At 39.9% G+C, this 16,574-nt stretch overlaps 1 protein-coding gene across 1 annotated transcript; it reads left to right on the top strand.

The window, feature by feature from the left end:
- Positions 1–6,657: 6,657 nt before the first annotated feature.
- LOC112089731 lies at positions 6,658–8,646 on the top strand. Its single transcript, XM_024160483.1, has 2 exons — positions 6,658–8,217; positions 8,335–8,646. The coding sequence occupies exons 1-2, from the start codon at positions 6,658–6,660 to the stop codon at positions 8,644–8,646; spliced, it is 1,872 nt and encodes a 623-aa protein (XP_024016251.1).
- The last annotated feature ends 7,928 nt before the right edge of the window (positions 8,647–16,574 follow it).

Raw genomic sequence — 16,574 nt, 5'->3', positions numbered from 1 at the left:
TCATCTTCTTCATGAGCCATTTTTTAATTTTCAACTATTAATTCTACTAAACAACAAAGATATCAACTATCAATCTTATTACTCTCCAATAAAAATCGTAAATTGACTTGTAATTTCTTTTATTTCTGTGTTAGGATTGATTATGTTTCTAGGTTTCTCAGATTGTGTATTTTGTTTCTAATACTATTTTTTTTTGGTAGGTACTCACTTTAAATCTTACAAACCATGGTTAAAAAGGAACAAAATCATCATCTCCTTAGTTTTCAGAATTCAAAGTTCATGAAGATTCAGGCAACTAAAACCATTTTCATGTAGAAGATGAAACACATGTGAACTCTGCCATGTTTTAGCAGACTTCAAATCTACGTATTTTGATAGATTTCATAGGTATACTGAAGTGAAGTTTATAAACAATCTGTAGGCCAGACATCAATAGCCAATTTTGCAGACTCATATTTAGTCCATAGACACTCGCAGACTCATATGAAGTCTAGAAGTTTTCGGTAGATTTCAGTAGCTAATTCGATAGATTTAAGTTTTGTCAACAGACATCCGATAGACTTTTGTGAAGTCTACGAGTTTTGGGTAGACTTTAAAATCTAATCCCGCAGACAGATTACAAGTTTATCGACACTTGACAGACATTCGTGAAGTCTACATGTTTTCAGAAGACTTCAAAAGCTCATCCCGCAGACTTACTTTTGGTTTGCTGAATATCGGCAGACTTGCACAGAGTCTACGTAATTTGAACACACTTTAAATCTCGGGTTGGCAGACTTGCATAATGTCCTCATGGTTTTGGTAGATTTAAAAGTTCTCTTTGCAGATTTTCGAGTAATCTGGTTGATAGGATCTTTAAGTCTGCTAAAAATGCGCAGGCTATAGGAAAGTCTATCGACTTTTTACAGACTTAACTACAAGTCTGTCGGCTCTGATTTTAAATTCTGTCAAAAACATGTAGATTTCACGCAAGTTTACCGAGCATCCTCAAATTCAAAGTAAGTTTGTCTGATTGGTTTTTGTAGTCAGCCAAAAAAGTGTAGACTTCACGCATGTCTGCTGAATGTTTCTCAGACTTCTAATATGTTTGTTAAAATTCGATTTTGAAATCTACCGAAAACATATAGACTTCACGTAAGTCTACCGATTTTTCACGGACAAAACATAAGTCTGCGTGATTGGGTATTGTTGTCTACCAAGAACTTGTGGACTTTATATGTCAGCGGACAAATTATGATTCACAAGAAGATTCTCTACAATCTTTGATGACCAAGTGAACTTATTTCCTACAAACTGTGTAATTACACCCAGCGAAGAATCATAGATGTAGGTCCACACTTCTTCGTTAAAAGCCGTGTAATTACACCCAGCAAAGTTGTAAAGGATTTCGTTTGAAAAAAAAGTACGATGACTGAAACAGAACAAGTCGGCGACAAAACTTGTTCAAATATAATATTTAATTTAGATTTAAATTAGAGATATCATTAATTTTATTTTTTGATAAAATTTTTTTGATTTTTTTCAATATTAAAACGAATTTGAAGTTAAATAATAATTAATGATATTGATAAGGGTAATGTAGGAGTTACAATCAGTTTAAAATGATTAGTAGGTTATGTGGATAATAAAATATATCATAGGTTATTCTAGCCATTTCAAGAAAAAAATAGGTTATTCTAGGTAAATTTCTCTTATGATATTAATATTAAATTTTTTTTATTAAAATATAAAAACTCTTACAAAATCATTTTACTCTATAAAATAACTCTACGATCATTCATATCTTGAAATCTTTTAATGACAGACTCATTTGTAATTGTCTGGAATACATCTTTCTCGACAAAACAAATTAAACAATCATTCAAAAATTGATCTCCCATCCGATTGCGTCGATCTGTCTTCACGATCTTCATTGCTAAAAACATCTCTCCATAGTTGCAGTAGCAACAGGCAAAATCAAAATCAACTTCAGAAACCTATAAACTAAAGGAAATGACATATGTTTTCGCTAACATACGAGCAAGTTCTGCAAAATTTTGTAAATGAGTAAATTTTTTATCACTATGAACGTTATCAATATAGATTCTAATTGTTGCTCAAGAATATGCATTCTCCTGAACTAAAATTAGATGGGTAGAATTCCGATAACCTCATCAACTTTGACTTTAGTTAAACATTTAATAAATTTTCGAATTTTATTAATAAATTAAAATATAGCCTAAAGTTAATGACAACAAATTTGGTAACATGTTATATTGGGTCAAATTAAAAATCTGGTAAAAGTTAAAAATATGACACTATAATGGCGGATCCATATTATATTAGGTCAAATTTGATAAAGTTAACATGTTAAATTGGGTGATTGGGTAAAATTTGGTAACAAAAAAAGAAAAAATGGGTGATGAGTCCACCATTGCATTTAGGTTTAAGAGAAAATTTCTGTAATAAAACTAATTATATATTTTGTAATGAAAAAAAATCAAAATTAATACTGTGTAAGCGACATAGTATCCTTCCATGTAGGTCTGCCTCTGTTCACACATCATGGTCTTTTTGTTGGTGATCGTTGTAGTTGTCGTGGGTATTGTGGAGCCTGTTGAGGTTTTGGTGACGGAGGAAGACTATCTTTAACAATTACAAGTGGAACGTTCTTTTCTTAATAGTAGAGAAAACTCTTTTGTGTTTTTTTTTTGTGGTACAATGCAATCTTTTTCTATATGTAATTAGTTTTTTTTTTTGAAAAAAAATCTGAACCACGAATTTCTCTCTCCAACCCTTTTCTCTTCCATCCTCTTCCAGCCGCCAAACCCTAATTTTTTTATCTCTCTCCTCGGTGGTTGGCGCTCCTCGCTGCCGCCGGGGAGGCCTTTCTCCTCTTCGGTTCAATGTGCTTTGGATGGTGTGTCGGGTGGTGCTTCGGTGGCTCTGTGTGCGGATGTTTGAATCGAAGGAAGTGTGTAGCTTTTGGAAATTAATTCCTTCACTTTTTCGACCTCCGGTGGTAAATCCATGGCGCTCGGTGTGGGATCTCTCTAGATCTTGGTGTTGCCGCTGCGTTTTCTCTCATGGTGGTGCGGTTAGATGGATTCTCTTGGCGGTGCGTGGTGTGAGATCTTCGAGGACGGGTCTCGACGCCCTGCTATCAGATCAGTTTTTTTCCTCTCCTCCCTCAGTGTATCGAAGCCTGAGGCGAGCTCGGCGTCGTCCCTAGGTTAGCTCGCAGCGGCGGCGTTTCTTCAAGGCGTTGACTTTCCTGGTGGCTCAGCACGTGCTTCTGGTGGCAGCATGAGGCTCACTGTGCCAAACCGGTGTTCAGAGCTCGGTCTTCGTGCAGTGTTGCTCGGTTTAAACAGTTTTTTTGTCTCCGGTGGCTCCTTGTCTCGGCGTCATTGTGGATGTTTGCTCGTTTCTCTTTGTAGGATTAACTGTTTACGTTTGTGTGCTTTGGATTGAGGCTGCTTTTAGTTTTGTCTTGTGTCTTGTTCGCTTGGCTTTCAGAGGAGGTAATAAGGCTGTCTTTACTTGTTGTCGCTTGGCTATGTGCTAGCCGACGTCGGGAGGATCTTGGTAGAGTTAGTAGCGCTTCTTAGCTTCGACAGCTAGTGTAGTCCTGTTCTAGTGCTGGATCTAGGTTTGTTAGTTGTGCGCCAATTCTTAGATTTTGAGGGCTGTCTTAGATCGGGTCTTCTTGGATTCTTTGAGGGATAGCTCTTTTTCAGGCTGCCAAATGAAAAAGCTTCCGTTATGCTTTGTGGATGTTTCTTCGAGCCTTCTTCTAGCTTTCTCCTTTTGATCATATCTCGGTTCCATTTTTTCTTGGGTGGTTTCAAGCTCCTTATCGCTACTGTTTGATGCCAAATTGCTTTATTGCTACGGTTTCATCTTAGTACCGATTGTATTTTGCTTCCATGTTTTTTTACGTTTTTGCCATGGGACCAATCTGTTAGGTCAAACATTTTGTTTCACAATTTGTAACACCTAAAATTTTTATTTTTAATAAATATTTAACATTTAGCAAAAAAAAGAAAAAGTTTTTCTTATGTTCTTGTTACGTTTTTTACTGTGTTAAGTAACCACAATTTTGAGTGCTTATACAAATAATAGACCACTTGTGAAGAGCATATGTTAAAGTCAGTTGTACGTTGAATGTGAAGCATAAAGGGGGCACTAACCACTTTAATTTCACAAGTCCAAAATAATCAATATCATAGGACCTGAGTGCCGTACAGACAAGAGTAACAAACAAAAAAAAAATCAATTTTCAACACTTATATTCACTTATGTTCTTGAGATAGTCCTTGAGTATTGAATTAAAATCTGCCTTACCTTCACTGGTGGGTTCGCCAATCTACAAGTCATCATCTCCTTTATGTTATTGCAATAGTAATCGATCTTATACTTTGTGTTAAACTTCAATCCATGACCTTTTTCTCACTACCATTGTTCCATAATTAGCTTTGATAACTCTAGACTTAGCTTACTCTGGGGTCTTATTCAATCATGGTTTTTAATAGAGTCTAAATCCATCCAAAATCTTTTGTTATTCAATAATTTATTTTGATTTCTCTATAAAAAGCCAATGTTATTGGTTCATGTATTTACAATCTCTTTATAGATTTTGAAATCCATTGTTATTCAATCAAAGTGTTGAATAAGTCAATTAAAATCTTTTGTTATTCAAGTTTAACAAATTCTTACAATTTATTTTATGTTGCTTTTTTTCTTTGATTTTTTTGCTTACGTATGTGCTTTTTAGGTTGTTTTTTTTCTTTGAAATTTTAAAATCCAAAATTTATTGAGAATTCTATTCCATTAGATTTTAAATGATATCATGTGATTTTCTAAATACACTGCTAAGTAATTTAAAATTTTAAACAACTCATATACAATATAGATTCTAAATGAATTATTTTTATAAAAAAAAATTCTGATCTACTCTAATCTAATGGTGTTGATTTCAACATATAGAACCAATACCACCCTCTCAGCTACATCAGGTGGTCTTTAATTGCAGTGAAATTGCTTTTGAGAAAATGAATTGATCACGCCACTAACTTGGCAATTAACGAGGCTTGCTAGGCACCCGGCACGAACGGTTGTGGAAATGTTGGGTTCCTAGTTATAAGTTTGCTGTGAATGCCCCTCTAACCTTTTGCATAATAGATGTTTAACTGCGTCTAACATATAAAAAACTTTCGAATCTTTGATGATCTAAATACTTATTTATGTAGTAATTTGTTGATGTGTCAGATTTACAGCGAATTTCAAATCGTTTTGCTTACGTGTCAGCTTCATTATGAGTTTTGGCTGCAAAAAAACTTTTTTACCATATTTTTTAATTTAGTGTAATTTTTTTTTATTGGTTCTTATCTGATGATGTGTTAAAATTAACTTAAAATATACCGCTATAAATTATTATGGTTTAATGCAATGTTTTCGGACCCAGACTGGACCGGATGGTTCGATCGGTTGAACCGTGACCCGGCAAGATTTTTGGTTTGGCTTTTGTTGAAAACCCATGATGTTATGAAACCGTTCAAACCTAAAAAAATTTGCTCAAACCCGGTGAACCGGCAAAAACCCGACTTAGACGGTTTGTAGTAATAGTGTTTTGTTTTTCTTTATTTTATTGATTAGTTTGTTATTTTTTCATCATTACACATTAGTAAAATTAAAATTTTCTGATAAAATTTTGATAGTTCAAAAAGAAAATAAATTGAATAAAAAAATATAGAATGAAATATATAATTATAGATGTAAAAAAATATAATTAATATGATTACTAAGTATTGTGTATATTTATTTAATATTTTATAGTAAAAAATAAAAAATATAGAGAAAAAGATATGTAATAATTAATTCGATTCAGTGACAGAAATTTTTAGAATAGCTCTTATTTTTTTAACACACAGCAGAAAAAGTGTAACTAAAATGATGAACTTTATTAAAAAAATAACAAACATATACACTTAGTTGACCCGTGGTTGATTCGGATTGATCCAGGTTATCCTAGTGATCCGAAAACCCGAAGAACTTTCCGAGTCATTGTTGGGGTGAAAACCGCACCCCGGTTTTCTCCGGTACAAACTGAGATCGGCGAACCGTAAGCCCGGTTTATGAAGGGATGTACCGAGAGAAGATGGGCCGAGCGAAGATGGGCCGAAGATAGCCCATTAGGCCGAGGTCGGTGGGAAACCTCTCAAAGGAATAGAAGGTTTCCTTGAGCTCGGCCGAAATAGGAAAGTTTCCTGAGGGAAAAAGGAAACTTTGGAGAGAAAAGGAAAGGAACCGAGAGAAAAGGAAATTCCTCTCGGTCCCATATCGTCTAAGGCGTGCTTGAAGACCGACTTATGAGATATATATAAAGGGAGACGAATCGACATCAGAGGACACAAGTTATTCCCAAGAAGACTTAAAGACCGAGAACTCGTTACGACAGCTTCTTAGTCGCATTAAGTCTTAGTTCGTTATTGCCTATTGAAATAACCGAACTCAGTTGTATTTCACTTGATTCAATCTAATAAAACCGAGCTTCCGATCTAAATTACTGTTTTGTCCCTTGTCGATATTCACATATCAACAATTGGCGCGCCAGGTAGGGGGCTTTAAACAGATATCTCAGATTTTTGATCGGACTTCGGAAAGATTGAATCAGCGATGGCAGACCAATCCAACGTTCACGAAGAAGAAAACCCTCTCAGGGGAAATAACATCAACGCCCAAACAGAGCAAACGGGAGGAACTCCTGGAGAAAACACCGGAACTGCCGCCGAGCAAACTCCCGCAGCCGTAACCGACCTGTTACTCCAAATGTTCACTGCTCAGTTCGAAGCCATCAACAAAAGGAGCGAGGAACGTTTCAGTCAGATGGCGGCACAGATCGCCGAACTCAGTCAGACACGAACTCCTCTCCGAGTTCGGAACATCATTGACGATCTCAATGCCGACGGAGATCCAACCAGAACTATGAGGTCTGCCGCGGTCGGGTCAGCATACCCACCAGCCCCGGATTCAAGCCGAGACGCCGAGTTTGAAGCGATGAAAGCACAGCTTCGCGATATCACCTCAAAAATACATCAAGCCACAAGCGCGGCCCCGGAGATCGAGCGCGTCATTCAGGAAACACAGAAGACTCCTTTCACATCGCGCATCGCAGGGACGCCGGTCAAGCACATGGAGAAACTGAAGATGAAAATCTACGAGGGCAACTCTGACCCTCGACACTTCCTGACATCGTTCGGCATCTGCATGAACCGATACCAGTTTAAGTCTGCCGAAGAAAGAGACGCGGTTCAGTGCCAACTATTTGTGGAAAGTCTGGGAGGAGTAGCTCTCGACTGGTTCTCACGGCTCGAAGCCAATTCAATCGACAGCTACAAAGAGTTAACGACAGCCTTCGTCAAGCACTTCTCCATGTTCATTGGACAGAATACCAAGAACTCCGAGCTCTGGCAAGTAGCTCAAGGACCAAGCGAGAGCCTTCGCGACTTCATCCAGCGCTTCAAGGCAATCGTCGCCAACTGCACGATTAGCGACGAAGCCGCTCTCTTATGCCTTCAGAAAGGAGCTCGGATAAAGACCAGTTTTCGAAGCGCGATTACGCATAACCCACCGCAGACGTTAGAAGATGCGTTACACCGAGCTAATACTTACATTGCTGAAGAAGAAGAAGAAGCTGCGTACGAGCAAAGTCACTCAACAAAACAACCCGAACGTCTGAAACCCGCGACTAACGAGCCGCAGTCGGGATACGGTCGAGGATATGAGAACCGCAAGAAACTCTATGCTAACGCAATCCAACAACCAAGCAAGCAGTGGAATAATAAATGGGTCCGCGGTGAAGAAGACCAAGACGAGTCGTTATTCTGCGAATTCCATAACCGTAGGGGCCATAGCACCAAAGAATGCAGGAATTTGCGAGAATATCTACTCGGCCTGTATCGCAAGGAGCCGATCTCGGTCGACGAACTCCGACGCTCAAATACGCCTAAGAGCGGTGGGCAACTCTCGATGCCTCGACCGAACAACGAACATCTCGCCAAAGATCCACCAACTCCACCGGCTTTACCGACACTACCACCACCGCCACCGAATCCGCCTGCTTTGCCCGAGCAACAGAAACGGAATCGCGATGACCGAGCTCCGGAGAATCATGCTCCTAAGGCGCGAGAACGTGTCAACATGATAATGGGGGCCATCGAAGCTTGCAGTTATTCCGTTCGAGCCATCAAGGAATACAGCAAACAAGCCGCTAGCACACCGAAAACCCCGCAGGATCCGCCGAAGGGAACGCCCTTGGTCTTTACCGAGGCTGACACGATCGGAATTCACTAGCCGCATAATGACGCTCTCGTTGTCGATCTACTCCTCGACGATGTCGAAGTTAGCCGCATTCTGATCGATACTGGCAGTTCGGTCAACGTTATCTTCAAGGAAGCACTTGACCAGCTCGAGTTGGCGTCAGATAGGATTGATCCGTTCATCGAGCCACTTACCGGATTTAATGGAGAACGTTGTATGACGATCGGCACTGTCAAAATCCCAATCTACGTCGGCGGAATCGCAAAGATGATCCAGTTCCTTATCCTCGACAAACCGGCAACGGACAAGCCGAAGCCACGAACAAGACCATCATTGACGGACTGAAGAAACGACTCGATATCGCTAAGGGAACGTGGGCAGACGAACTCGACGGCGTCCTGTGGTCCCACCGAACGACACCGCGACGTTCAACCGGTCAGTCACCTTTCTTCCTTGCGTATGGCGCAGAAGCTATGTGTCCAGCCGAACTTAACGTCCCAAGCATTCGCCGAACTATGCTTACCCAGCAACCCGAGGCGAACAACAATATGATGATCGACGCACTTGACTTAGTCGAAGAACATCGCGAACGAGCACTACTCCGGATACAGAATTACCAACAACTTGCAGCTCGTTACTACAATAAAAAAGTTAAGGGCCGTCACTTCGAAGACGGCGACCTCGTACTTCGTAAAATCTATCAAAACACCGAAGAGAAGAACGCAGGAAAACTTGGCGCGAACTGGGAAGGACCATATCAGATTATGAAGGTCGTTAAGCCCGGCGTTTATCAACTCATGAAGTTAGATGGAACTCTGATCCCGCGATCTTGGAACTCGATGCATCTCAAACGATACTACTACTAGTTCGTTTCGAAGCGCCAAAAAAAACAAAAAAAAAAAAAAAAAAAAAAAGCCTCCGAACTACTTAGTCGGAGCGAAAACCCCTTTTGTACTTAGAACTACGAATGGCTTGATCCCTTTAAAGGGTACGTAGGCAGCTCGTTACCGAGTCCAGCTATAACATCAATAAAATTTTATTGTCAAGATATGACAAAGTGTTAGTTCGAAATCACAAGGGACCGAACTCCTTGTCTTTACATCGACTTCCTGGCCAGTTGTTCGATAGCATTCCACATGAATGCAAACTTAAAAGCCGAGATCCGTCTCGCGAGCACCCACATGGTGTCGTGGTTAAGCCACATATCAAAAGCTGGGCCCAGTCCCGCAGTTAAATTTCTAAGTCACCAAGAACAATAAGCCGAGCACATCTCGCGTACTTAGGTTCGACTTAGAAAAACCTTGAATTCGTTTCGTGCGTTTACAAGAGTTCGAATCTAATTCACTCTTCCAGTACGAAACGATTCACTTGGGTTCCCCAGGCCGAGCTCATACGCTCGCACGATAAGCCGAACTCCTCAGATTCGCACCGTAAGCCGAGTTCACAACACTCGCAAAACGTAAGCAGAATTATCGCAATTCGCTATCAAAAGATAATAATCACGTTCGAATATCTACTATATACCGATCTAATACTTAAGCATTAATCGCAAATCTTAACGACGACATAAAGTTAAATCGAAGGTTAGATGCCGATCTACTACTTGAAAGATTTTTCTAACTTTTAAAGACAAGGAAGGAAGGAAAAACGAACGCATAAAATAAAAAGCCCCGAGAGGCAAATAGAGTCAGAACCCACCAAGGGCTCGGAATTAGAAAAAGAAACCCATGCAAGGGCAGTTAAGTTCGAAGAGTAAAAGAAAAATAGGAAGAGATTAGATGGTCTTCGAGGCAGCAGCGTTGAGTATGTCCTCGTTTGAGCCGAACTGCTCACCCCTCGCAGGATCTTGCGCGCTCTGGGTCACATTTGCGACCGGAATGTCATCTTCCTCTACGAACGGAGACATCTTCTTGTCCTCCTCAGTGAGCACGCAAGCATCGATCGCCTTGAAGTCCTCCAGCGCCTTGGCATGCCTTGCTTCAATATCCGCAACCATTTCTGGCGGGACCTCGTACAGACCCTTTCTCCCCAACTGCTTGATGAAACCGAGGACCCCGGTGAGCTGGTTGTAGACCAGGTACGGCTTCCGAGCCCTGTCAGCATCGTCCAAACTCCGAATGACTTTCTCAAGGCGTTCGCAAGCTGTTGCGTGAACGCTCCTAGCTCGATTCTTCCAGTGCACCACCATGCCTTGTAGCCGCCCTTTGTCCTTCTCGAACTCTTTAGAGAGTAAAATCTGGGCCTCGGTGAGCTCGTCTTTCACCGCCTTCAGCTCTGCACTCTCCTTTTTCAGCAAGTCAACTTGAGAGTGCAGAGTTTCGTTGATTTGGAGCTCAGTGGCGAGACGCTCCTCTGCTTTGGCTATCCTTTCTTCGAGCTCGGAGACCCTTACTTGTTCGTCGAACAGGGCTACTTCATATGCAGCGACCAAGTTATTGGTCTGACTGGCGAGCTGCACAGTTGAAACAGGAATTAGAACTCATACTTGGAAGAATATCTAAGTCTGTAAAGGGTAAGTAAAATTACCACAGCAGTCGTGTGAGCGATTCCCTTGTACATGTTGGGAAACCGGAGCTCGGGAACCGAGGGAAGACTAGGTACCTCCGAGGAGATCTTATGATAGAGCTCGGCGCAGGCATCTACGTTCTCCTCAAAAGGAGTCTCCTCGTCGTAGTCAAAACAAACTCGGACTCTCTTAGCCGGCCCGTGCTCTTGAGAGCCCTCGACATGGTCCCTGGTTTGCCTTTTTCGGGAGTGTGAAGCTTCAGCTCGATCTTGCGAGAGCGCGAGGCCCGACGCTACAGCTGCCGGTGGATCGAGCTCGGCGGGAGTATCTTGCACCGGAGAAGAGTCCTCTGCTTTCTTACTCTTCTTCGAAGACTTCTTCTTCTTCGTCTTCCTCTGATCAACCTGATCAGGTGAGCCCGCAGCAGGTGGCAACTCTTCTGGCTGCACTTCGTTCTGTTCAGCAGCAAGGACTGGGGTCGGCTCAGCCACCTCCGTTTCCTCTTCATCAAAGAGAGTTGGGATTTCGTCAATGGAAAGCATCCTGGCAGCTCGGGAGCGTTGAGTTCGCGACTTCAGTGATTGGCGTTTGGGAGCGGTTCGAGGCTTGCTAGCTCGAGTTCTCGGCTTGCGTGGTTTTGGTTCTCGAACGGAGCCTGAAATGAAAATGTGTTTAAGGAGGAGTTCAGAGTAAATTCAGAATAAAGTGAGTAAAGATAGACTTCGATGAACATACCCGCTTTCTTAGCTCGGCGTTGTAGGATTTCTTCCCAAACCTCCGGCCAACGACGTTTACCGGCTTCGCTGAATGCTTCTTCGAACTCAGAGGTGAGTCCGGAGTTGAGAAGGAGACTCGGAAGATGACGACCTACGAAAATAAGACGAAGTCGAGTTAGCAAGCAGTAAAAGTCAAAAGTTATCTAAGTGTGAAATCATCTAATCTACCAATCGGAATCTTCTAATTCGACTGAATTGCGATGTCAGAATTGCTGACGGTGAGATCGTTCATTTCAATATAGAAGTACTGGGACTCCCAATCGTTGAATTTACTGGGCTTAGGTCCCATAACTAAATTCTTCTTCGGCTTGGCATTGGCGGCGAAGAACCACTCATTGGACTTATGGATATTGACCGAGAAGAGGTCTTCGAAAATTCGACTCGATGGTACTTCGCCAAGCTCGTCGCATAAGGAAACGAACCCAACGTATTTCGTTATTGAGGCTGGCATCACCGGTGTGAGAGCTACGCCGCACCGATTGCAGTATCCCAGTAGGCGAGAGGGAATGGGGAAAGAAAGCCCGCACTGAGTGAAGTACGTCAGGTAGACGCAAAGGAAGCCTTCGGGAGCGTCCCACGGCCGATCTCTAGCCTCCGGAATGATGAAAATAATCTTGTCCGCAAGCCCGTTTGCCTCGAGCACGGCTCGAACGACACCAGGAGAAAGGGAACAAGAGGGCACGTTGTTGGGACGAACTACTTTCCGCCTCGGAAGTGGTGGCGAAGCATGAATAACCGCCTCAATGTTGTCGACTTCAGTATCAACAACGTTCTCCCCCTGAAATTCTTCCTCGATCTCCTCGATCTCGGGGGTGTTAGCATCAACGTTCGGTCCAGCCCGAGCCTCCGTTTTGCGAGCCTCTACAGTCAGATCTTCGGTAGCTTCAATTCTGACTCTAGCACGGCTGCTGCTAGCTTCTGCAGATCTAGAGTTCTTACGAACTAATTGGGGAAGATTGCTTTCGTCCAGTGATGAACTTGACTGCTGAGGGTTTGAAGAAGAGGAGCTCGGCTCCGAGGACTCACGGTGGTCTTCCGGAAGAATTTTATTCGAGGAAGAATTAATCGAAGAGCTGGAAGACATTTTAGGGTTTGGGAAAGAAGATTTGAAGGAAATAAAGAACAGTTTGAAGATCAACCGGAAAGTTTGAAGGTTGATCGGAAAAATCAAGAGTTCGCGGCGGCGAGAGTTGAAGAAACGAGAGAAAACGAAGAACAAAAACTAGAGAGAGAAATGAAATCTAGAGAGAAGGGAGAGCGGCGTACCTTATATATGCTTGAGGCGAGAATAATGAATGCGAGAAGAAGAGTTGCCCTTTATACACAGTGGGAATCGTGGGTTCCTCGATTTTCGCGAAAAATCCCGTAATTCACGCGCCTCATTGAAGATAGGCGCGAAACGTCCGGAAATGCGAAACGACAACAGTTACCGAGCTCAGTTTGTGATCCAATAACCGAAGAATTGAGTTCAACTGAAAGTCACCTCCTTTCACCGAACTGAGGGGGGGGCTAACTGTTGGAGGTGAAAACCGCACCCCGGTTTTCTCCGATACAAACTGAGATCGGCGAACCGTAAGCCCGGTTTACGAAGGGATGTACCGAGAGAAGATGGGCCGAGCGAAGATGGGCCGAAGATAGCCCATTAGGCCGAGGTCGGTGGGAAACCTCTCAAAGGAATAGAAGGTTTCCTTGAGCTCGGCCGAAATAGGAAAGTTTCCTGAGGGAAAAAGGAAACTTTGGAGAGAAAAGGAAAGGAACCGAGAGAAAAGGAAATTCCTCTCGGTCCCATATCGTCTAAGGCGTGCTTGAAGACCGACTTATGAGATATATATAAAGGGAGACGAATCGACATCAGAGGACACAAGTTATTCCCAAGAAGACTTAAAGACCGAGAACTCGTTACGACAGCTTCTTAGTCGCATTAAGTCTTAGTTCGTTATTGCCTATTGAAATAACCGAACTCAGTTGTATTTCACTTGATTCAATCTAATAAAACCGAGCTTCCGATCTAAATTACTGTTTTGTCCCTTGTCGATATTCACATATCAACAGTCATTGTCCGGGTTAGGTTTAAAAACATTGGCTTAATGCTTCATTACACTATCAATCAAACTGTTTTTCAAATTTAATAAAACCAATATTTAGTAAAACCTAACAAACCCTAATAACATTCGTTATTTACAAAATGAAGAAATATAATGCTTAAGCTCTATCATATGGAACAAATTGAGCACCAAATATAACACCAAATTACTCTAGGGAACTCGGAGGTGAATATCATATGAACCTAGCTAACGCATCATATGAACCTATACACACCGGTCTCTATGAACCTATACACCTTCCGGTCTCAAATTCACTCGCCAAGGTCAAGTATCCTCACCTTATCTTTTGTTCTGTATGGCCAAGTATCCTTAATTCTGGATTGAATCGGTGATGGTTCATCACTATATTTTCGTTTTGTTTGTTCCTTATAGTATTAAATGGATTTGGTTCATGTTATTTATGAAAATATTTTATGTTATCATTTTGTTTTTGATTGTACCTCTTGGGTTACAAGTTTTGCTTTTGATCGTTGTAAAGATATTGAGACCGATTTCCAAGCTGAAACAGAAAAAAGTGTTTTTTTGTGTGATTATTATTTGATCTTTTTTAAAATTTTGTTTGTGCTTTACGATATATCCTATTTTACACTAGCTGTAGTTTTTTTTTCACTTGTTTACTTGTGCGGTAAGCTTGGTTTTACTTGAGCAACTTAGGCGTCTAGCCGAGAATCCAGCTCTAATTCTAGAGATGCAAATAAATTATTGTTTCCATAGTCGTGATTTTTCTTTTAGTACTGTCTACTAACTTCTATAAACCATTAATCTATATGTTTAGGTCATTTTATGGCCTAAAAGTTACTGATTGACTGACCATTTTGTGTGTAGAATATGGTTCAATTCATCTGACAAAAGAACTTAGTGGAGACGATAAGATATCACACGATGAGAAACAAAGATGTGATGGCCTTGATCTCAAGGACAGTTTGCTTCGCAACTCAGAAGCCGTATCAGTTCTTTAAAGTTAGATTTTTCATAGAAAAATAATAAATGAAAGCTACAAATAGAAACTCTACTCTGCTGGTGGAATGTTCACTACAAATTTATAAGTGGTCTTACCCTACTATAAGGCCAAAACATACTATGTTCATTGAGCCAACCATAATTACAATAATGGTAGTTAATCGTGAACGTCATCGTCTCTGCCATCTAACGTTCTCATTGAATCCTCTGCTATGAACACCACCTCCACTTCAAACATCTTGGTTCCTTTCTCCTTTTAACTAAGGAGTGTTCATCTGCTTTCTCTTCTTCATGTTCCTGCAGTTTTTGAAAAAAATAGAGTATTAATCAATGTTTGTTCATCTTGTATACTTCGTGTTACAGCGTATGTGTCTCTCTATCTACATGTCTCTAAAGATAAACTTTTTGTGTTTAAAAGTGGTTTAGTTTACCGACTTTTTATCTGTCCAAAATATGTACTTTAAGAGAGGAAAAATAAGGGATGACATTTATGCGGAAGATAGTGCGATCAAAGAGTATGCAATCCTCTTTGAAGAGACAACATATAATGAATTTAAGACATGAGGACGTCAGAAGATGATGAAGACGCCTCTCGAGGGATTACAATTTAATCTTTTTATCTTTTGGCTCAAATCACATATTTCATTTCTTAATATATTTGGTAGCTCATGGTTTTTTGTTTTTTAGTGTATTCTGCATGATGATGGAATCGAATGAGAAGGAAATTTCTTGGTCTAAAGCAGTCTAGTGTTGATGTTGTTACCGCTCATTGCAAACTTGATTCTTTGTTTCTAAACTTCATTAAAGCACACATAAGGAACCAATCACATCTTTCTTATAGGATTCTCTTTGAATTGTTTCATGGAGATTGTACTGAATATAATCCTTTCATTTATGGTTTTTCTTAAATTTGGATAAAATATTACATTTGATGGCTTTGATAAGGCTGTCAACCATGTAAAAAGTATATATTATATGTTAATAAATATTCCAAAAATACACAAGATAAATACTGAATATTATTTTTGCACAGATTTATAATAAAAGTAAATGTTGATGATCAATTGTGGCAAAAAAATCTAAATTTTACATAAATTTTTCAAAATTTCAGTTACATTTTATATATGCTATGGAGCTCATACTTTCTAACTATGAAAATTCAGTGTTTCTAATAATTTCTATTTATTGCATGATCCACATGATAGCAAAAAACAAAAAAACTCGACAAATCATTCACAGAGAACAAATAAATTCTTTTTGTTTTTATTATATAAAGAGAAACTGTGGATAAAATTATGGATTGAGTTTCATAAAAAAATTAATAAAAAAATATACATTGAAAAACATTGATAATATATTTAAACAAAATAATTGGCTTATGTTGCCAATATTTGTTTTGAGAAAATTTTCAATGCGATGAATCTTTGATTCTGTCAATCTCCAACTCAACGGAGATAATGAAAATATTGAAACACCAACATTAAAACACTGTCATTTTTTCTATCTCTCTTTTTTTCTATATGGTTTTTTAAAATACTTACCAACATAACCTATGAAACAACAAAGAATCACAATCGATCTGCAAGATATGTGTGTGGACTCTCAGGGTTATGATGGAGAAAATTTATAAAATTCATATCAATACGTTTGTATTTGAAAGTGTTAATGAGATGCCATATAATAGATATAGTGGAAAATTACTGGTTCACTCAAATTAGACTTTATCGATTGATTACATATATCATTTGTGAATAATTATCTTTTTTTAAAAAAAAATCATTCAGATTTCTAATATAGTATAAATAAATAAAAATGATAAAATACAATAAATATATAATAAATAAATTATTTTTAAATTCTAACATTTGATTTACTAAGCATTTGTAGTCCGCACATGGTACGGACACATGATCTTTATTGCTAGTT

This window comes from Eutrema salsugineum, unplaced genomic scaffold, assembly GCF_000478725.1.
Source record: "Eutrema salsugineum unplaced genomic scaffold, Eutsalg1_0 scaffold_11, whole genome shotgun sequence".
NCBI classification, from domain to species: domain Eukaryota; kingdom Viridiplantae; phylum Streptophyta; class Magnoliopsida; order Brassicales; family Brassicaceae; genus Eutrema; species Eutrema salsugineum.
This window is presented reverse-complemented; position numbering and strand designations above follow the sequence as displayed.